Consider the following 22,157-nt stretch of genomic DNA (forward strand, 5'->3'; position numbering starts at 1 on the left):
AAAGCAATACAAGAAGGTCCTTGATTGTGTAGTGATCATACAGAAGAACTACAGGGCCTTCCTCCTGAGGAGGAGATTTTTGCACCTGAAAAAAGCAGCTGTGGTTTTCCAGAAGCAACTCCGAGGTCAGATTGCCAGAAGAGTTTACAGACAACTGCTGGCAGAGAAACGAGCAGAGGAGGAAAAGAGGAAACGGGAAGAGGAAGAAAAGAGGAAACGGGAGGAGGAGGAAAGGTATGGACTTTCCTTATTTGCATGAAACAAGACAGGACACCTTTGGAGTTTTTATGCTCTGGATCCAGCCTTGAGGCCGTAATTCCCAGAGCATGCTGCTGAACCTGCTGTTGGAAACAGTATCTCTTGGTGGGTCAGATAAAATTCCTTGGCACCACTGAAGACCCAGTTTCATGCATATTTTTATTCATGCAAAGAATAGCTGTCTGTGTTGCCCAAGGAAGACACCCCGTTCATCCTTCATGCCTTTTAAGTCGTCTTTAGCAAAGCTTTTGTTAAAAAGTTCACTCTTAGCTCCTAGTAATGGTAGATGCCATTCTTGTAGCCGTCAACGTTGAGTTTAGCTTGATTTAAGGGTTTGGGAGGGATCATTAACTTAATTATTGCTGGTTTTTTTTTTTTTTAAGATTTATTTACTGCTGAGCTGGGTCTTCATTGCCACCTTCAGGCTTTCTCTAGTTGCAGCGAGCAGGGCTACTCTTCAGTACGTGGGCTTCTGATTTCTCTCATGGTGGGGTGCAGCTCTAGGCTTGCAGGCTTTAGTAGTTATGGCACATGGGCTTAGTTGCTCTGCACCATGTGGAATCTTCCTGGACCAGGGATCGAACCCAAGTCCAGGGTTCAAACCCAAGTCCCCTGCATTGGCAGGCAGATTCTTAACCACTAGACCACCACGGAAGCCCAGTTAGTGCTCGTTTTGAGATGTCTATGTGAATAGGGTTGGCGCAGATGCAACAATGTGGAAAACTGGGAGATGGGATCACAGTAATCTATGTTCCTCTGGAAACCATTTGAATATTTGTTTTATGTGGATTTTTATTGACTTTTCAAGCATGCTACTAAAGCGTGCCCCTCAACTGCTGAGCAAGCATTTGTAGCTTGTGCATCAGCAGAATGCGCCAGAAGCTTAGTGTTGTGACTTGTTTTTTAAACAATAATCTTGGGGAAAAAACCTTGGCTTTCTGAAAAGTGGTTCTCAGATTTTTTTTTTCATTGCTTTCATTTATTTTCATTGTCTTTTTTCTTGACTATTTTTAGAGAAAGAGAGAGGGAACGAAGAGAAGCGGAGCTCCGCGCCCAACAGGTGAAAAACGCCACGACCACGTGGTATCTTGTCTGTTACCTTCCCACTACTGACACTTTTGGAGAAGGAAATGGCAACCCACTCCAGTATTCTTACCTGGAGAATCCCATGGGCAGAGGAGCCTAGTGGGCTACAGTCCATGGGGTCACAGAGAGTCAAACTCAACTGAGTGACTAACACTTTCACTAACACTTTGCCCCAGGGATTAGAAACTAAAATAATCATATAGGGAGAAGGATTCAAAACTAAAGACACAGGAAGAAGGATTTTAGAGATGTTTCTGTTGCCATTTCTAACCCATTACAGTTGGGTAAAAATGTGTGAATGTCTAAGATTTTTGTGCCAATCACAAAAGCATGCTGGCTCTAAACCAGCAGCGCCACTGTACTAATTTGCTCAGTCTATGATATATAGTACCACAGCCCGGAGGGAATTAAACAAGAGAAATCGATTGTGTCACAGTTCTGGAGGCTACAAATCCAAGATAAGTTTCTGCAAGGGTGGGTTTCTTCTGAAGCTTCTCTCTGTAGGTTCATGGTGTGTCATTTACATGGTCTTACACCTGTGTGCATACTTCCCTGGTGTCTGTGTGTGTGTCCCCTCTTAGAAGGACATCAGTTAGATTGGCTTAGAGCCCTACCTCGGGGCCTCACTGTAACTTTATCACTTCCTTAAGGTCCTGTCCCCATATCCAGGCATATTCCAAGGGTCCTGGGGGTTAGACTACAGAGGATGAGATGGTTGGATGGCATCACTGATTCAATGGACATGAGTTTGGGTAAACTCCAGGAGTTGGTGATGGACAGGGAAGCTTGGTGTGCTGCAGTCCATGGGGTCACAAAGAGTTGGACATGACTGAGCCACTGAACTGAACTGGGGGATAGGGCTTCACATGGCAGTTTGGCAGAGGGAGGGGTGCAGATCAGCACACAACCGGCCCCATCGCATCATGCGGGAGGGCCGCTGCCCCCCTTCTCTGCAGGGTCACTTCCTGACCTCTTCCTTCCTCCGGAATCCAGGAGGAAGCAGCCCGGAAGCAGCGGGAACTGGAAGCCTTGCAGCAGGAGAGTCAGAGGGCAGCGGAGCTGAGCCGGGAGCTGGAGAAGCAGAAGGAGAACAAGCAGGTGGAGGAGATCCTGCGGCTGGAGAAGGAAATCGAGGACCTGCAGCGCATGAAGGAGCGGCAGGAGCTGTCCCTGACCGAGGCGTCCCTGCAAAAGCTGCAGCAGCTGCGGGATGAAGAGCTGCGGCGGCTGGAGGACGAGGCCTGCCGCGCCGCCCAGGAGTTCCTGGAGTCGCTCAACTTCGACGAGATCGACGAGTGCGTCCGCAACATTGAGCGCTCCCTGTCGGTGGGGAGCGGGTGCACAGGCGAGCAGGGCGCCGGGGCGGAGAAGCCCAGCTTCAACTTCAGCCAGCCCTACCCAGAGGAGGAGGAGGTGGATGAGGGCTTCGAGGCTGACGACGATGCGTTCAAGGACTCGCCCAACCCCAGCGAGCACGGCCACTCAGACCAGCGCACCAGCGGCATCCGGACCAGCGACGAGTCCTCGGAGGAGGACCCCTACATGAACGACACCGTGGTGCCCACCAGCCCCAGCGCTGACAGCACCGTGCTGCTGGCCCCCTCGGAGCACGACTCCTCCGCCGGGGAGCCCACCTACTGCCTGCCCCAGACCCCGGGGGCCCTGCCCGCCCCAGAGGGCGACTACGATTACGATCAAGATGACTACGAGGACGGGGCCATCACCTCCGGCAGCAGCGTGACCTTCTCCAACTCCTGCAGCAGCCAGTGGTCCCCAGACTACCGATGCTCCGTGGGCACCTACAACAGCTCGGGGGCCTACCGGTTCAGCTCGGAGGGCGCTCAGTCCTCGGTGAGTACCCGCCGGCCTGGTGCCACCCACCTCCCCGCCTCTTGCCCCCTGCCCGCCCTCATTGGGCTGGAAGTTGTCTGTCATCCACGCCCCTGTTGCACCCTCCCTGGGATGAAGACATCCCCCCACAGGATGGGCCAAAGGCAGGGCCTTATAGCTGGTCTGAGACCCATCTCTCTTGCCAGAAGCAATCCGGTGAGAAAATGGGCCTGTTGGAGCTTCAACACAAAACCCAGAGAACTGCATTTTGCCCAACGTCTAAGAAAACTGGCATGCTCAGTGGAGAACTTGGCCCGTGTCTCTCCTGGCTTTGCAGGAGGTTGGGAAATAAGGCCCGCTCTAAGCTCTAATGAGGCTCACCAGGGACCTTTCAGAGAATGCTCCAGACAGTAGCTTCAGGCTCACTGCAGGATATTGTGTATTGTTCTCATTGTAAGGGAGGAAACTTTGCAGGCTTCAGCAGGCCCTTTGTAGCTTCTGGATTTATTTGTAGTTCACTTTTTTTTCTCCTTTCTTTTCATTGACCATGTGTTAAATGGTCTCTGGATTTTGCTAAGATTTGAAAGATACATTTAGCACAGTAACCTAGAGGGGATTAACTCTTGAGTGGTTTGATTAAAATTACATGTTTAAGCAGTAGTGTTGTACTTAGAATACAGAGTCTTGGATTAAAGTATGTCTCGTGTGCTACATCTCAAGTCCACCGACCACTCTACACCAGCAGTCAGTATTTTGTAATTCTGAATTCTTTTGATGACCACACTCCATTTTATTGTCACAAATCGGCCTGTGGCTTCTTCGTCAGTTACTTTTATTTTTTCAGTGTTGATCTGTGCTGGGCATTTCTGGTGATTGTTTTCTGTCCTTGTGGCTCACTGTTGGCTCTCTCTCTCTCTACCCTGGTTCAGTTTGAAGATAGTGAAGAGGACTTCGATTCTCGGTTTGATACAGACGACGAGCTTTCGTACCGGCGGGACTCTGTGTACAGCTGTGTCACGCTGCCTTACTTCCATAGCTTCCTGTACATGAAAGGTATGACCTGCGTCTGTCCTGGTGCCTGGGTCAGGGGTGAAGCGATGGGAAACTGAGGCTGATGGAAGGGGGACCGGGAAAATCTCCCCACATCCCCCTTCCCTGGTGTTAGGCCCTGTCAGGTGGATGGAGGGGACGCCATGGTGGTGTGGCATTGGTGACCCGATCAGACTGTGCGTTAGGACAAAGGGTCTGCAGCCTCTGTCACCGTTTTCAAGCCATCTCTCTCTGTTGCCTCCATGTTTCGTGTGTGTGTGTGTGAGTCAGTCAGTTGCGTCCGACTCTTTATGACCCCGTGGATTGTAGCCCACCAGGCTCCTTTGTCCATGGAATTCTCCAGGCAAGAATACCGGAGTGGGTTGCCATTTCCCTCCTCCAGGGGATCTTCCCAACCCAGAGACTGAACCCGGGTCTCCTGCATTGCAGGCAGATTCCTTACCATCTGAGCCACCAGGGCAGCCCTTCACATCTCATATCTGTGCTGTCTTCCTCCCTCCCTTTCTCTGTCCCTACATCTTTTCCCCTTTCTCTTTCTTACACATGTACAGACACACTTGTGTGCTGCCGCTGTGGTTGGTGCAACCCATTACAATAATAAAGCTCCATTTTTGCTTCCCACAGGAGTCTTAGAGACCCTGGAGGGATGTCTTATACACAGAAAAGTAAAGATCTGAGAGTGGGCCGCCCCTGGCTTGAACTGCCTGTGACACCTATTGTCTGTCCCTTGCTCATGATGAGAATTTTATTTTATTTTCTCATTGCCTTGGAACTTGGAATATTGAACTGGACCTTAAAATGCTTGGGGACCTTGAAGAACCCTTCTTCTGGAAAAGTACTTAATCAAGACCTTGTCCCTGTGGCTTATTCGTGTTCTCGACCTTGACTTCCAAATCAGTGAAGAGGGGTCGGGAGAAACCATAATCATCACCAGTTTTATGTAGGTCATCAAAAGAGGGGATTGTCTGGTTTCTCGCTCGGCCCTGGACTGGATGAAGGGAGAGGCCAAGTCTTGTGGGTCGAGTGGAGACAACAAGACCCACCCTCCCCAGATGGTTTGAGTTCTTGGTGTTTTCTCTGACCCTTTGTTTCTGTGCTTGCCTTTGCTTCTCTTTTCTGTTGGTATATTTTTCTTTTCTCATACCTCTTTTGTTCTCCTTAATACTTTTTCTGTGTGTTTATTTTTTTTTTCCTTTTAACTTGGTTTCTTTTTTGCTACTTCACTTTCCTTCTTTGACATCTGTGTAGCTGCTAACGTCGGTCACTTACTTTTAAAATTTCTGCTGTTCGCAGCCTCAAAGGGCCCATGGAAACCTCTCCAGGTTTGTTTTAGGGGAGATCTTCCTATTGGTGAAAGGTACTTTTTGATGGAAATTCTTGTAGTTGCATTGGGATGAAAAAGATTGAGGAATTCTAACCAAATAATCTGTTGAGGGAAAAAAATGTCATCACAAAGCAGAGTCTAATAATGTAATGAGTATCTAATCATAGCATTTTAAGATTTTCTCGTGCATTTCCCAGAATAAAGATAAGCTTTTTATAATTCTTATATTTTCCTCACCCCCAATTTATCTAGTTCTCTAAGTTAGCTTAAAAATTCCCTGTAAATCACTCTTAATTGTAATATATGGCATTCATTTATTATATAATCATCTTGATTAAAACAAAGAAGATTATGAAAAAGTAAATATACATTCAGAGCACTCAGATCCCAACATTAAATTGTTAAAAGCTCAAGAAGGTAAGCAAGTGAACTTTTGGCAAACTCATCTCTTAATAAAACAAATTATTGTGTAACTGCATCACCATTTAATCTCCGATACATTGTTGTTTGATGTTTAATAAGGCCTTAAGTTGTGACCAAAAGTTTCAAAGAAACGAGTGATAAGGCAAATCTAACCATCAGATTATATTTTGTGAGTGTAAATGAGTTTGCACCAGCCTAATAACCTCCTGAAGGTGTTTACAGTCAGGAAACTAAGAACACTGGTCAGATTTTCTAGATGAAATATGAAGGGGGCCCCCGGAATGGGGGAGGGAGGGCTGGGCGTGAGTCCCATCAATAACGGAAGCACAATGGAGTGACTGGTAGTGATGACTGTTGTAATCTGTGTCTTTAAAACAACTGTGAATAACCCTTATCGTTCAAAGACGATAAGATAATCGGATAACTTTGTACTACAGTTTCCTCTTGGCTTATTTTGAGAAACTTAGATTAAAGCCACAAATCAAGGAAAAGAAGTTTTCTCCTGCTAGTCCCCAGCAAGTTTGTTGTTTGTTAGGAAACAGCTCTGGTGCTTGGCGTGATCACAAAGGCTTCTCAGCTAAGTAAGCAGGACATTCTGTAGATACGAGACAGGACTGTCGTCTGTAAGAGTTAGCGAAACGTGTGCTCTGCAAGGCACACACGAGCCAGTGTTACCTGTGCTTCTCTTGTTCCACTGTGAGATTGAGATCTGCAATCACTGAGCAACCATTGAAAAAATTAATCTGAGAATGTCTGTTTTAAATATATTTCTAATCTGTAAAAGGAAAGCATTTCCTCTATATTCATTTTCAGTATCCACATTTAGATACTCTTTATTTGTGTTACTGGTGGATCAAAGAGATAACTAATTTATTGAAGTAGATGCGGTATTCTTCAGTGGATTTGTTAAAACAGATTCTTGACTTGTGGCAAAATGTCACTCTTGAGTGTCTTGGGAATCTAAGAATAATCAAATTATCCTGCTGGAAGACTATTAGAAATATTTTTTATGTTGTAAAAGATAATATCTGTAAATCCTGGTCTAGTTTCCTTCAACCACATTAATTTTCATGAAAGAAATTACAGCTAAATTCTCGTGTTCACGGTGCTGTCACAGTTTGGAGTCTTTGTTTCATAGTCTAAATTTTATACCTTGACATGTAAACCATTTTCAGATAATGATGCTTTTCTCTGAAGATGTTTGTTGAAAAAAGGGACATGTTATTTTCCTATGTAAGTTAGAGTTTATTGCTGAACTCCTGAATCTTATAGATGTTGTTCCTCACATTGACTAGACTAAGAAGGAAAGTGTTAACTTGGACACAGTTTAAACTAATTTCCCCTCCCTGGGGTGTCTGGACAGAAACACGATCCATCAGCATGGAAATGGTTCTCCCCAACCCTCTACCCCAACCCCCATGGTCCTGCCTCACTCCGGGTTAGAATATCAGTCCCTTTGTAGTCTTGGTGTTAAGCTCCTCACCAAGATTTCTAAGCTAAGTGAGTAGGAACTTCTTTGGAAATAAGGAAAGATTGTATTTCTTTTTTTGGCTGCATCTAATGGTGTGCCAGATCTTAGTTCCCTGACCAGGTACTGAACTTGTGTCCTCCTGCAATAACCCATGGACCACCCAGGAAGTCCCAGGAAGGCTTCTGATATAATTCAAGCAAGCCAGTGTGGTCCCTCCCCTGTTCCCCCTGAACATGACCCTGCAGTGCTATGATCCATCGTTGGGGGCATGTCTGAAGGGAGGACATTTGGTGCAAAGTTAAGGATGGGCTGAACCTTAAGACCTACTGATCTTAACATCCAACTTGATGGACTTTCCTCAAACCCCTCCCTTCCCCCCGAACCCTGGGGAGACAGGTGGCCTCATGAACTCCTGGAAGCGCCGCTGGTGCGTGCTCAAGGACGAGACGTTCCTGTGGTTCCGCTCCAAGCAGGAGGCCCTCAAGCAAGGCTGGCTGCACAAGAAGGGTGGCGGCTCCTCCACCCTATCCAGGAGAAACTGGAAGAAGCGCTGGTTCGTCCTCCGCCAGGCCAAGCTGATGTACTTCGAGAACGACAGCGAGGAGAAGCTCAAGGGCACCGTGGAGGTCCGGGCGGCCAAGTACGTTGATGGGCCCTGGCAGGGGCTTGGGGCTGCTTCATCAAGTTGGTCCCTGACTCCAGGCTGTCTGGGACATGTTCTCTGAAGCAGTAGGTTGTAGGAGGTGATCGAGAGTCCTCACCATTCCTTTCAGTGCGTTGAATTATTAGGAAATCAGAGAAATAAGACCATCTGGGAAAATTCACTTGAGTTTTCAAACATTCATCTCTGGGTTATAAGATGCTCACTGAACATAGAACTAACCTGTTGGAAATGTGATTGGCTGTACACACAACTCATGGTGGGGATATTGATCCATTGGTTGAGCATCTCGTCATCCTTCTATGGATCAGCCTATCACTTTTATTTCTTCCCACACCCAACGGTAGCCAACAGATGGCTATCCTGGGAGCGGACAGTCCATCTGGAGGGGAGTGAAATGAATCATTTGTGTCCCACCTTTGCTGGGTTTCCTGGGCTCTTCATGCCAACAATGAGAGCAACAGAGCTGGGGTTTGAATCCAACACCCTCCTTTTTCTGCCACCTTTTTTTTTTTTGGTCACACCACTCAGCTTGTGGAATCTTTATTCCCCAATCACAGATTGAACCCCGGCCCATGGCAATGAAAGCAGCAAGTCCTAACCACTGGACCACCAGGGAATTCCCTTCTTCCGGGTTCTTTTGAATCAAAGCATTTAACTGTTGAGGGCCTGTTGTATTTGTTAAAAATTAAGGTTTTCAGAAAATACTGAGAATTGAGGGGTAGCTGGTTTTCTTGGATAACTAAATACTGAGCATAAAATTTGGGGATGGCATGTAGCTACTCCCCACTCAAACTGAGTAATCATGTATGTTTAGAAAACGGGTAAAAATAAGCTTTGAGAGACTGAATTAACCCCTGAATTCATGAGACCTAAAAACGACATCCCGTTTCTACTCAACCAGCATCAGGAACTTTAGAAAATGGTTCATTGAAAAGTGGAGAGTTTAATCAGTTATGTATTTAATTTTAAGGATAAATACTGAAATGCAAACAGCAGAGTATTGGAACTTTCCAGGCTGCCGCTTTAGGGTTCCTCAGGAGGATCCCATGTTCCATAGTCAGATGGGTTCGTGGGCATTTGAATCTGAGTCCTGCAGGTGTTTGCAGCATGGCCCAGCTCTGAGCCTCCTGCAGTCTTCCCCCTGCCGTATATACCACGATGGTCCTCTCTTCACCCCATGGGCGGGGGGAGTCACAGATGCCAGGAGGCTGAGAGAGACAATTACGGTCGTGAATTTCACCAGTGTAAATTTGATGGATGTTCCTTTTGCTGCTCACTGTATAGCAAATGAATGCTTAATAGAGCCCTGTTCTCCAGGTGTTCTGTAGAAATTATAGAGGTAAGAAGTGTTATTTTCAGCTGTTGGTCGTGTTCTGTAGAGAGAAGGCAATGAGTTGTTAAGGTTTCACCATCATAAGGTTTTCTTCATTTTTTATTTTATTATATAAAAAATATATAGTTTGTATTATAGAAAATTTCAGTCATACGCAAGCATAGGTTGGAGACTAGAATGAAATTCATGCGCTCATTACTCAACGTTCAGTGGTTTCCCACTCCCAGCCAGTGGTGTTTCATTTGTGATCCCACCCTGCTCTCCCCCCTGCAAATTACATTTTCTGTTGTGGTTGACTGAGCTACGTGACTCAAAGTATCTTAGTTCCCCAACCAGGGTTTGAACCCACACCCATGGCAGTGAAAACACCCAGTCCTAATCACTGGACTGCCAGGGAATTCCCCAAACTACATTTTTAAAGCAAGCCCTAACCATATAATTTCATTTGTGAATATTTGGTATTCACTTAAAGATTAAGACGTTCAAAAATATCACAATATTATTATCACATTTAAAAAGGAACACGAACCCCTTCTGTCATCCAAATTCTAGTCATTATTCAGATTTCCCCAGTTATCTTATAAATGGAGGTGATAGTGTTATTGGTTCGGGTTGGTTTCTTTCTTCAAATCAGAATCCAAATGAGGGTCATAGTTTTTGATCAGCTGACAGATCTCTCAAATTGCTTTCAATGTATATACCATCCGCTTCATCTTTTCTTTCACTCCCCATCTGTTATTGGAGATGCTGCCTCATTTATCCGGTAGTTGACATGCTGTGTTTATTGAGACCCTGACAGTATCATCATCTCCAGGGAAGCTTTTTATAAATGCAAGTCACTGGGTTCTACCCTGAAAAACTCCACCTGGGTTTTCTGAATGTTCCCCAGGATTCTGGTGGACCTGCTGTGGCTCAGAACCATGGCACCCACTCATTTTATACACAAGGTAACTGTGTTCCCAGGAATCTAAGGGGCTGGTCTGGGATGATGTGGTCTGGTTAGATTTCCCCTGAAAATTGTCACCCTGCTCCAGAGGCTGCAGTATCAGACACCTGGCTGATTGCTCCCCCATGAGGGTCACCTCTCTCTTCACTCCTGAGAAGGCACCACAGACGCCTGTGTGAATTCTGATCTTGGTTTTTCAAAATGTTTTATCTTAGTTGTTGTTCTTCAGTTGCCAAGTTGTGTCCAACTCTTTGCGACCTCAGGGACTGCAGCACTCCAGGCTTCCCTGTCCTTCACCATCTCCCAGAGTTTGCTCAAACTCATGCCCATTGAGTCGGTGATGCCATCCAACCATCTCATTCTCTGTCGCTCCCTTCTCCTCCTGCCTTCAATCTTTCCCAGCATCACGGTCTTTTCCAGTGAGTGGGCTGTTCGCATCAGGTAGCCAAAGGATTGGAGCTTTAGCTTGAGCATCAGTCCTTCCAATAAGTATTCAGGGTTGATTTCCTTTAAGAAATCTCATCTCAGTAACTCTAGCTAAAAGGTCATACAGTATTTATTTTTTCTAAGCGGACTGCTGAATGTTCTAGTTGTAAAATAAGTGTTTTACTGGAAACAGCTGTGCTACTTCAGCTGTCAAAGCAAGCTGTCTGTATCCCCAACACCCTTCTTCATCAAGGAGATCGCCACCTCTGGTCCCATCCCAACAGCTGCTTGTTTTACCCTGCTATTCGTAGCCTGGTCCACTGAGTTTGAACCTCTAGAGTTGTTTAAGATTGTTAGGATCAGATTCAGGTGGAATTGAGATCTAGAGACACTCAAGTCCTGCTCTTCACCCCGAAGCCCCTGGTAGAAATAGTGTGCCCTTATCAGAGGAAGTCAGAGGTGTCAGCAGCGGCCTTAAACCTTGTTGGAATGCTGTGATGAATGAAAGCGCTCTTGCAGATTGGCTTCAATGTGGGTCCTTTATAGAGCAGTGGGGGAGCCAAGGGAAGGTATAGGCAGACTGGGGCATCTGAACTGGATGGGCCTTGGATGGGCCAGGGGGAGAAGAGAGGCCCCTCCCCCAACCCCATTCCCGCCTCTCCACACCACCCTCCCAGCACAGCCCCCCCCCCTTTTTTGAGCAAGAAGGAATCTCCCACCCCCAGAGGCCCCTTCATCATTTCTCAAAGTGAAAAGGCTGAAGGACTGGTGTCTGATTTTTCAGTTACTGTGAAATTTCTCTTCTTGCCCCTCCTCAAGCATTCATTCTCTGTTCCCGATCTGCGTTGGGTGCTTGTGTTCCCCTGCAGGGAGATCATAGATAACACCAGCAAAGAGAACGGGATTGACATCATCATGGCCGACAGGACCTTCCATCTGATTGCAGAATCCCCAGAAGACGCCAGGTGAGGTGCTGTGCTGTCCACTTGGTCGTAACTACATCCTCGTTCCTCTGCCGGCCTGGAGGTCACATGGGTCACTGTGGCACTGACCAGCCCTGAAAAGCTCTTAGCTGATTTTTCTAGTTGGGTATTTCTGTTAGGATGGTTGAAGGACTGAGTTGGAAGAGCTGAATGTATTGCACACTTGTCTCCTGGGGACTCTTTATGTCTGTTACAGTAACAAAGCACGTGGATTTCCAGCTTCACTTGCCACGGGACAGACCCTTTGTTGGGTGCACTCAGGCTTTTACTGTCACCAGTGGCATATGGAAACTGCACTCCTACACACAGCTGAAAGCCACCCTGTGGAAGCTTCTGAGCTTTGGAAGGGAGCAGCTTCTGTTTGCTTAAGGGTTGAAAAAGCAGGAACATTCACCACTGGCTGTTTAAACAAATGCCAGGATTGTGGCTTTTGGGAGGGTGCTTAAGGCTGTGACAGTGAAGAATTCTGTGGCTAGAGAGTTAGTTAACACTTAGCGGGAACTTACTACATTTCAAGCAGTGTTCAAAATGCTTCACGTGTACTAACTCATTTAATTCTCACAACAACCCAGTAGGGTAGCAGGAGTTACTGTTACCCGATTTTACAGAGTAGGAGACTGAGGTACAGAGAAAAGCTAGAATAATCTGTAAAGTAAGGCAAGCTCAGTTCTAGTGAACAGAGGCAGAAAGCCTCTGTTAGAAGCTTAGACTTCTGACTGAGCTCAGAAGACAGTGGTGTCTCTTACTGGCTGTGGCAGGTTGTCTGACTTTCCTGGACCTCGATGTCCATTGTTATGCCAATGGGCACCAATCAAGGACCGGGGTCTGCCCCTCAGTATGATGCATGGCAGGATCGCTCAGGACAGCCTGTGTCTTGTCTGTCCCTGCTGCTTTCTGGGTGTGTCGGGTCAGGTTGGAGCTGCCTGTCATCCAGCGCCAACAAAAGGAGCTCGTCTGAGCTCAAAATGCTCATCTGAGCAATGCCACAAAATACCTTCTAATTTATGAGGGTGACATCCTTTGGCCTGTGTTCTTCACTTTTCAGAACTTCCCTGGTGGCTCAGATGGTTAAGAATCTGCCTGCAATGCAGGAGAATCCAGATCAGTCCCTGGATTGGGAAGATCCCTTGGAGGAGGGAATGGCAACCCATTCCAGTATTCTTGCCTGGAGAATTCACTTTTCAGCTCAGAAATCACTAGAATCTTCCAGAGAGTTCTCGGGGCCTTTATGACCCCTTGCCCTTTGGATGTTTCTATGTTGATACAACACCATGGCAGCAGCATTAAGGGCAAAGAAAATAATTTCTTCCCATGGGAACGAACTAAAACCCCTGCTCAGATCCATAAATCATGACACACGCTGGAAAAACAAGCAGACCTGGAATTACAGCCCCATGATTCTGTCTGGGACTCCTGGAGACCAAGTGTGGTTTTCTGCGGTCCGGGGAATGCCCGCGGCTTTGCGACTGAATTATAGACCTAGCGCTTGGCAGCAGCCCTGTCGGTTTTGTTCCATAATGAACCTGCTAAATTTAACATTTGGAATATTGTAGCCAAGGAATTTTTGCCCTGACCGGTGGAGCACATTTTTACAAATTCTTTTTCAGATTCTGAGTTGTACTTGATTTAGGAGAAGAGATTTTTTAGATTTGAGGGGGTCACCTGTACAGATGGAAGCCACAGCAGATTGTGTGTGTGTGTATCTGTCTGTCTATCTGATCCCATGTGACCTACGTTTTAAATGTATCTGTTGCTCCGTGTTTGACTTGGGATGTTTTTGAGCTTTATAAAGCAATAACTGAAGTCCTGCCTTTGGATTAACTAGAGTTGATGAACAAATTCATATTAAAATGTTTCCATTGGTCTCCCTAAGAGTCTCTCTGTGTTGAGTATTTTCAAGCTCTTCATTACATGTTTCTGCTTTAGGAATCACAGAAAATGTTAGTGCTTTGCTATAAATAATTTACATGACTTACCTTTAAATATAGATATTAATTTTTTTACTTAAACATGCCATTGGATACCAAGTACTTTCTCAGCTTTAGCTACAGGAGTGTGTATATGTGTCTGCTCAGCCCCCTGCAGGAGAAGAATGTCCTGGAATCTCACATTCGGTACCTCTCACTTGTAGTTGCTTAGTAAATAATGGATGGATGGATTGACAGACCAACAGACAACTGGACATGTGTAGTCATTTTTCTCAAGCGTGTATTGTGTTTCTAGTTACAACATAACTTTTGTTCTGCTTGACTTTTCTGGAATTGACCTGTTTTCCTTCATTATATGAATCTGATAAGGCTGGAAGTACCAAAAACCTTTTGAAATGAAGGCAGAAGTATTCTCTAGTCAAAATAATTTTCTGCTTCAGGCATTTGTTTTCTGTTTCCAACTCTCCTGTGGTTTTATGCACCTAGGTAGAAATCCATCAGGGGTTTGGAAACCTCATCCTGGGATTGAGTAGACACCCAAGATGATGCTCTTATATTATAGGTCTTCTTATCTCAGAATACACTTTTTAAAGCTGAGAAGGCACTTGCATGTTCCGTAGGTTATAAGTAATATCTTCAGTAAAGACTCTTGACCTCAGGGTTTTGGATAGAACTGAGGGTCTTATTTCTTGCTGCCAATTTCTCTAGAAACTCATTGTCATCACCATTAAATGTCCATGTGAATGTAGGGCCAGAGAAAAGGGTTTTCCCACTGATGGGAAGTCGCATCAGACGGTGCTTCAAGGTACCTCGGCTGCTTCTTCTACCCTTGCCCCTTTGGTGGTAGTGTAACTACATTTACCCGTGAGGAACAGGCAAGTTAAGAAAGTTGCTCAGAGCAGATGGGAGGTGGAACAGGGTGTCCCTGTTCTGTAAGTGCAGAGATTGGCCATCCCTTGACCCTCGCTGTCTCCTTCCCACAGCCAGTGGTTCAGTGTGCTGAGTCAGGTCCACGCATCCACAGACCAGGAGATTCGGGAGATGCATGATGAGCAGGCAAACCCACAAAACGCTGTGGTATGTAAGCTGTGGTGGAGTGGAGGGGGGCAATCCCAAGAGGGGCAAGGGGACCAGGAACTTGCGGACAGTTTTTTTTTTTTTTTAAGTAAGTAATAGTATAATAATTGGGCTTTCCAGGTGGCTCAGTTGGTAAAGAATCTACCTGTGATGCAGGAGATGCAGGTTTGATCCCTGTATTGGGAAGATCCCCTGGAGGAGGGCATGGCTACCCACTCCAGTAGTCTTACCTGGAGAATCCCCATGGACAGTGAATCCATGTCCTGCATCATGGAAGGCTATCGTCCATGGGGTCCCAAAGAGTAGACATGACTAGAGCAACTAAGCACACACACACTATAATAATGAAAGAGAGAAACAGGAATATCTTGGTAAAAATCATTCAGAAACACAAGAAATTATAGAAGATTCTGAGTGGTAATAGATTACAGATTGCCCATCTGGAACAAAAAGCATTCCAGTTTTTATGAAATCATTTAAGCTTATTATATTTTCTTCAAAAGATTTACTGAATTACAAATAGTATTCATTCTATTGTTATTCTATCCCAGACATGTATAAACAGAGCCACAAAACCATATTTTAGAAGTAGTTTCCTTTTCATATAAATATAAAATTCAAGATAGATCATAATATAAATCAGAAAATTGGTACGATTGAAAGAAGTTCATAAACACTCTTCACTGAAAGTATTTTAGGAACAAGACAGAAAGATTCGCTTATAATTTATTTGATGAGTAGACTGTAGATTCTGCCCTGTCTCAAGGCTGTCTGTACTGAATGAAGGGGAATGTTTCTTTAGATAACTATTACTTCACAGTTAACACAAAAAGAAGGAGCCTTTTTTGTTTGCCTGCTTGGAGAGGCATCATCTAGGGGTGTTATCATGATGTGTGCTGTACTCCAATGGTTCTCTGAGTTTCTCTGCTTTTCGCTCCTTTCCAGGGCACTTTGGATGTGGGGCTGATCGATTCTGTGTGCGCCTCGGACAGCCCAGATAGGTAAGCTCAGGTGTGATGGTTAACAAAAGTACCTGCTCATTACCTGCAGGCACCCACAGGCCTCTATGCTCAGGCTTCATGTTCCCACCTGGTCTGCTCCAGCAATCACGGTCTTCCTCTCTGGGTGTCTTTGGTGTGTGGGGGATCAGAGGTGAGGGAGACCATGGAAACCTAATTTAGACAGTCATAGAGACAAACGGGCTTCCCAGGTGGCCCCGTGGTAAAGAGTCTCCCTGCAGTGCAGGAGATGTGGGTTCAGTCCCTGGGTCGGGAACATCCCCTGGAGAAGGGAATGGCAACCCACTCTAGTATTCTTGCCTGGGAAATCCCATGGACAGAAGAGCCTGTGGTCCTTGGGGTCACAAAAGAGTCGGATACAACTAGGCGATTAAACAATAACAACAAGAAAACTGGGAGAAACTTGGGATTCATTTAATAAGAAAATGCTTGTGTCCCAACACAGGAGTGGGTGAACTTCCCCCTTCTATATTTTAATAATGAACTAGAAAAGGATTTTGATGGAAGGTTATATGTAGAGTATTAATAAATTAAACCACAGTCATTTATTTCCCTTGCCATGCCTTCCTGGCCCGTGCCCTTAAATATAGCATATTTTCAGTTTTGCTTTTTTTGTTTTTGAAGGCAGATCATCTTTGGCAGTCGTCTCAGGGGTCTTTGTACCCAGTGACCATCATCTTTACCGTCTTTATTTTGCTTCCCCACTTAAGAATTCTGAGTATGAGTGGAAATTGACTTCTGCCTTCAATAACATTGCTTTAGAGAGAATAGAAATGAATTCAAATTGACAACAAAAATCATGTCTCCTGGGCCAAATGAGAGTTCTGAGGTGTCCGTCACTCAGCGTTCACGAAGGCTTTTCTGAACTGTATTCTTTGTTTCTACTAGTCACCCTGCACCTCCCCGTACCTGGCTCAGGAACGTGAACACGTGCATGTCACGTCAGTCATCGAAGCCCAGGTCCTGATTCTGACGGTCACGTTCCTGCCTGCATCTCTCTTCCTTTAAACCCCTTCCTCTGGCACGTTGGGCATGTGATGATCCACGGGAGAAATTTCCATCCCTACCTTGCTTTTCCCTTTTCCCCAAGTGCTCACCTTTCTCCTTTCCCGACTCTAGAAAAATCTTGTTTTTTAAGGACCATCTGTCTGTCCATACTATAGTCCTGTTCCTCTTTCTTTTCCTTGAATTTTTGCAGCACTTAGCTTCAGCAAACATGTGAAAAGTTCCAAAATACTGTTCATAGTCCCTAGCTCCAGTAATTAAGAATTAATAGAAGCAAGGTCCTATGAGAGATTCAGGGCATTGCCAGATAAAAAGATGCAGGAGGAAGTAAATTTCCATTATTAATTTATCTCTGCCTGGAAAAGACCCCCTTGTCAGCTCACACTGAGGTCATGGATCCAGGTGGCGCTCTGTTCCAGGCATAGTCAAGTGTATAAGATGTTCCACTTACAGCTGTTTACTGATCTTCTGTTATTGGTGTATGACATTCCATTACCGACCCACAGAAATATTATCCAAGGCAGGAAGAAATTTACTTTGGAGAGGCATCCAAAAAAAATCTTTCCCCCACGGTCACCTTGGTTAGCCTGCCCGGAACCGAATTTCGTCTGGAAAGTTTTGCGAGAAGAAATGTTTTTCCTTCCAGGACCTTTCAGAATGTGTTGCTCCAAGTGTAAAGGTTAATGAGGCATGAAACAAATCCTGCAGAAATGAGTGAGGTTTGCCTCAGCAGAAAATACAAATAGCACTGCCATTTTTCTCCCCATGATCCGTAAGCCAGGAAAAAGACGTTCAGTCTCGGTTCACACGGAGGTGACGGTTTCAGTGGAGCTAAGCGGTTTTGCTTCCTTCTCTCCCCGCCGCTCAGACCTAACTCGTTCGTGATCATCACGGCCAACCGGGTGCTTCACTGCAACGCCGACACGCCGGAGGAAATGCACCACTGGATAACGCTGCTGCAGAGATCCAAGGGCGATACCAGAGTGGAGGGCCAGGAGTTCATAGTGAGAGGTGATGCCCTGGGGCCTTCTGACTGATTCATAGTGAGAGGTGACGCCCTGGGGCCTTCTGACTGGTGGAGCCCTGTTTTCATCTACAGGAGTATCTGCTGCATTTCCGTTTTAAGCCTCTTTTCTGAATAATTTTGCCTTTTTTTTTTTTAATTGAAGTATAATTGCTTTGTCCAAGTTCATAGACATGAACTTGGGCAAACTTGGGGAGATGGTGAGGGACAGGGAGGCCTGGCGTGCTGCAGTCCATGGGGTCGCAAAGAGCCGGACACAACTTGGTGACTGAACAGCATAATTGCTTTACTGTGTTGTGTTTCTGTTGTACATTGAACTGAATCTGCTCTATGTGTGCATATATCCCCTCCTCCTTGGATGATTTTGCCTGCTGGCATTGTTAAAAATCACCAAAGAAGGAAGGATTGTGGTCATTGCTAGCAGATGTATAGAAAGACACCCCATTTGTAAGCCGATTGTCACCTGGTATTAGATGCATCCTGGTTTTGAATTTACACTTCAGTCTGTCTTTCCAGGGTGGTTGCACAAAGAAGTGAAAAACAGTCCGAAGATGTCGTCCCTGAAACTGAAGAAACGGTGGTTTGTGCTCACGCACAATTCCTTGGATTACTACAAGAGCTCGGAGAAGAACGCTCTGAAGTTGGGCACCCTGGTTCTCAATAGTCTTTGTTCGGTCGTCCCACCTGATGAGAAGATCTTTAAAGAGACAGGTAAGTGGTGCGGTATGCTTCGGGCTGATCATGCCTGAGACATGGCCCGACTGATCGTAGGAGTTCCAGGTTTGCTCAGAGCGAAGGGGCGAGGTCCCCACCTAGCGTGTGTATATTCCCTCCTCTCCCCTCCAAAAATATCTCTTTCCTTGCTTAATTATCTTTTGAGGCTATCCATGCTTACCTATATAAACACTTGATAATGTAAACCATAGTAAAGGGTCCTGATTTATTGAGTTGCTGAAAGATTCTTCTCAGGACAGTGGAATGTAAACAGACAAAGGTTTTCCTGCAGAACGCCTTGTTTTTCTGTGCTTGTGTTTTTGTCTTTCTCACCGTTGCACTCTGAGAGTCATAATGCAGCCTAAAAACAAGGTAAATTCTGAGTGTCAGTGAACATAACCCAGTAGAATATAAAGCAGTCACACAAGCTTCTTTTTCTTGTCCCCTTTTGGGTATTATGAAAGATGTTTCTAGATTGTTTATTTTGATTTTTGTTGCTAGTTGTGACTTTGTGCTTTTGTAGTATAGTTACTCCATTCAAAAAATACTCATGTATTTTTTTTTAACTGAAATCACTCCATTACACTTTCATCCGGTGTCTGAACACTTGGACTGCTTGCTTTGCATAAACAGTTTCTTTTGAAGGGAGGAGGAAGAATCCTAAAGAAAGGAAAAGAAGGAACAGAAGACGGGGGGGGGAAAGTCAGAAATCTGAGGCAAGAGTTCTGACTCTTGTCCAGAGCCTTGAACAGGGCTTTAGTTTATGCCTGTTGCTGCTTTTAGAGCAGGTGGTACTAATTATATGCTTGATTCTGGGCTTATCATTTTAATGTTTGTCTCTCCCTCTCAACTGTAACTTCCACTTGACTTTGGGTATCTAGTGCAGGGCCAGGGCACTTGGAAGAAGTCAGCAAATAGCTCCTGAACTAAATAATAAGGGACTTAGGTGGAGACGACATGGGTGCTGGATTTCTGGGACTCTGGCATGAGGATGTCACCTTGGCCCCCAAGGTTAACACTGATACGTGCGTGTCCCTACTCTCAGGCTACTGGAACGTCACCGTGTACGGACGCAAGCACTGCTACCGGCTCTACACCAAGCTGCTCAACGAGGCCACCAGGTGGTCCAGCGCCATTCAAAACGTGACGGACACCAAGGCCCCAATTGACACGCCCACGCAGCAGCTGATTCAAGATATCAAGGTGGGCGTGGCCATAGTGGTCTGTGGTAGCCCACAGAGTCCCACCCTCAGAACACCAGGACGTCAGCATTAGTCACGCTTCATTTTCACTCTGTAATCAGAACTAACTCTTGGTCAATTTCGTGTTTGTGCATCCGGGTTTTTAAAAATCTAAATGCTCGACTGCACGTGGAATGTGATGCTAAAGCTGTCATGTCTCTGGGGAGGTGTTAGGCATGGCCGGCGAGGCAAACCCAGCTGTAGAGCTCTGTAGGCCGAAGGACAGTGGTCTGTAATTTGGGGTGGGGGCTCCCCAGTCGCAGGGATGTGGTGTGACCTGTGTGGGGGACAACCTGCATGTCACAGATTCCACTTGAGCCCAAGTTGGGGCCCTTCTAGGAGTCACAAAATAATTCTACTTTCAGTCAACGGTTTCTAGACCACACAAGTGGATTCACTAAGAGCCCATAATCTAAAACTAATTCCTAGTGCTCAATCATGTCTGACTCTTCACAACCCCATGGACTATAGCCCACCAGGTTCCTCTCTCCATGGGATTTTCCAAGCAAGACTATTGGAGTGGGCTGCCGTTGCCTCCTCCAGGGATCTTCCTGACCCAGGGACCAAACTTGCACCTCCTATATTGGCAGGTGGATTCTTGACCCCTGAGCCACCAGGGAGAATCCCAAGATGGGTCTAGAACATTGGAATCCTTGTCAGGTGCCTCTAAACTCACAGAAGAAGCTCCCAAGTTTGTGGACCAACGTTGACCTTGTTAAATTGTGATTTTCTGTTGATAAGATTACTTGCTCTGAGTAGATACTGAATGAATGAATGATTAAACGGCAGCCATGAACAAGGATCACGGCACGGCGCTCATTTTCCAGGAATGGAAACGGAGACATGGGATGTTCTGGTTGCGTTGTTCACATAACGGGTCAGTCCCTCGTGCAGAAGCAAGTCAGGGGAATTATTTTTATGCTGTTCCTCCAAGGTTTCCATGTGGGCAGGGTTCCAATATGAAGGAAAGAGCCAGAGCTCTGACAGAAAAGACACCACAAGGATAGTGAGGCAGGTGTTTATTTACTGATCTCTGTCAAAGGAAAGGAACTCGTCAGATCCAGGATGGAAGCTGTGCCTTTGTAAAGTGGGAGAGGGTCTAACGCATTGATAGGATATTATTACCCACAAAATTCAAGTCAGCCTCTTGATTCCAAAATGATATGTTTTCTGGACATTTGGAGTCAAATTCCTGCAAGTCAGTTATCCTACAAACTGCAGAGCTATTTGGGGAACCCTTGAAACTAATATGTCATTAGGAACACTTGAAACTAATAATGTCATTTCTTGTCACAAAAAAAAAAAATGAATTTTTTGAAGCTTTCCTGTGAGAAAAGAAAGAAAAAAGCGTGTATCAGCTGAACGTTCTCTTCAAAGCTATATCTTATCTACCCCTCTGTTTATTATATAAATCAAACATGAAAGAGTAAATAGTTTTTAACTGTGAAACTGTGATTCTTAACATTTAGAAGCACTTCTTAACTTAGACAAATACATTTAATTCATTTGTTAAATGAAATCAGATGTTAAAAAAGTAAGGAGAATTTTTTGATATGAAGCAATGCTTCTTAAGAAATGAGTCAAGATTGCCCTAATTATTTCCATATCATATTTTTAAAGTAATTAAAACATATTTCCTTCTCGTTTTCAGTTGAGTGTTATTGAAAAAGTTTCATAGTGGAAATGAAATTGCCACGATAGAATGATTTATTCCCTCTCCTCCAACATTTCTGTTGATTCAAAGTTCTAAAAATAATTGTGACTTTTTCAGATCCCAAATTAATGTTTTCGGAACATGAATACATGATGAAATTCTCTGAGAGGAGCTCTTATATTTCAGGAGTTCTCAGGAAAGAACAGTCTCACGGATAGCATATTACAGTGTCATTTCCATGCGTATTACAGTGTCATTTTCAGATGGACAATACAAAAGACCAGTGAGAGAACTAGAAAAATGTATTTTTTTTTCTAGTGGCCACCCCACACAGTTTGCAGAGTCTTCGTTTCCTACCCAGGGATCAAACCCAGGCCCCCTGCAGTAGAAACGCCGAGTCCTAATCACTGAACAGCTAGGGAATTCCTATTTTTAAAATGAATTACAAACCAGGATAGCATGATTTGCCAAATGACTTATGGCTAAATAATTAGCAAAAGAAATTATTAATTTTTTAAGTATATGTAATTTCCAGAGATTGCTCCTTAGACGAAAACCTGTGACAAACCTAGACAACATATTAAAACGCAGAGACATCACTTTGCTGACACAGGTCTGTATAGTCAAAGCTATGGGTTTTTCAGTAGCCATGTGTGGATATGAGAGTTGGACCATAGAGAAGGCTGAGTGTGGAAGAATTG

At 45.1% G+C, this 22,157-nt stretch overlaps 1 protein-coding gene across 1 annotated transcript in view; it reads left to right on the forward strand.

The window, feature by feature from the left end:
• The window catches only part of MYO10 (myosin X), a 262,062-nt gene that overhangs the window by 228,380 nt on the left and 11,525 nt on the right, over positions 1-22,157 (forward strand). The window contains exons 23-33 of the mRNA XM_027520434.1: positions 1-234; positions 1,273-1,318; positions 2,338-3,195; positions 4,104-4,227; positions 7,839-8,082; positions 11,681-11,776; positions 14,706-14,799; positions 15,745-15,800; positions 17,692-17,834; positions 18,364-18,558; positions 19,607-19,764. Coding sequence (XP_027376235.1) covers positions 1-234; positions 1,273-1,318; positions 2,338-3,195; positions 4,104-4,227; positions 7,839-8,082; positions 11,681-11,776; positions 14,706-14,799; positions 15,745-15,800; positions 17,692-17,834; positions 18,364-18,558; positions 19,607-19,764 — 2,248 coding nt within the window. The remainder of the gene's footprint in view (positions 235-1,272; positions 1,319-2,337; positions 3,196-4,103; positions 4,228-7,838; positions 8,083-11,680; positions 11,777-14,705; positions 14,800-15,744; positions 15,801-17,691; positions 17,835-18,363; positions 18,559-19,606; positions 19,765-22,157) is intronic.

This window comes from Bos indicus x Bos taurus, chromosome 20 (assembly GCF_003369695.1).
Source record: "Bos indicus x Bos taurus breed Angus x Brahman F1 hybrid chromosome 20, Bos_hybrid_MaternalHap_v2.0, whole genome shotgun sequence".
Taxonomy (NCBI): domain Eukaryota; kingdom Metazoa; phylum Chordata; class Mammalia; order Artiodactyla; family Bovidae; genus Bos; species Bos indicus x Bos taurus.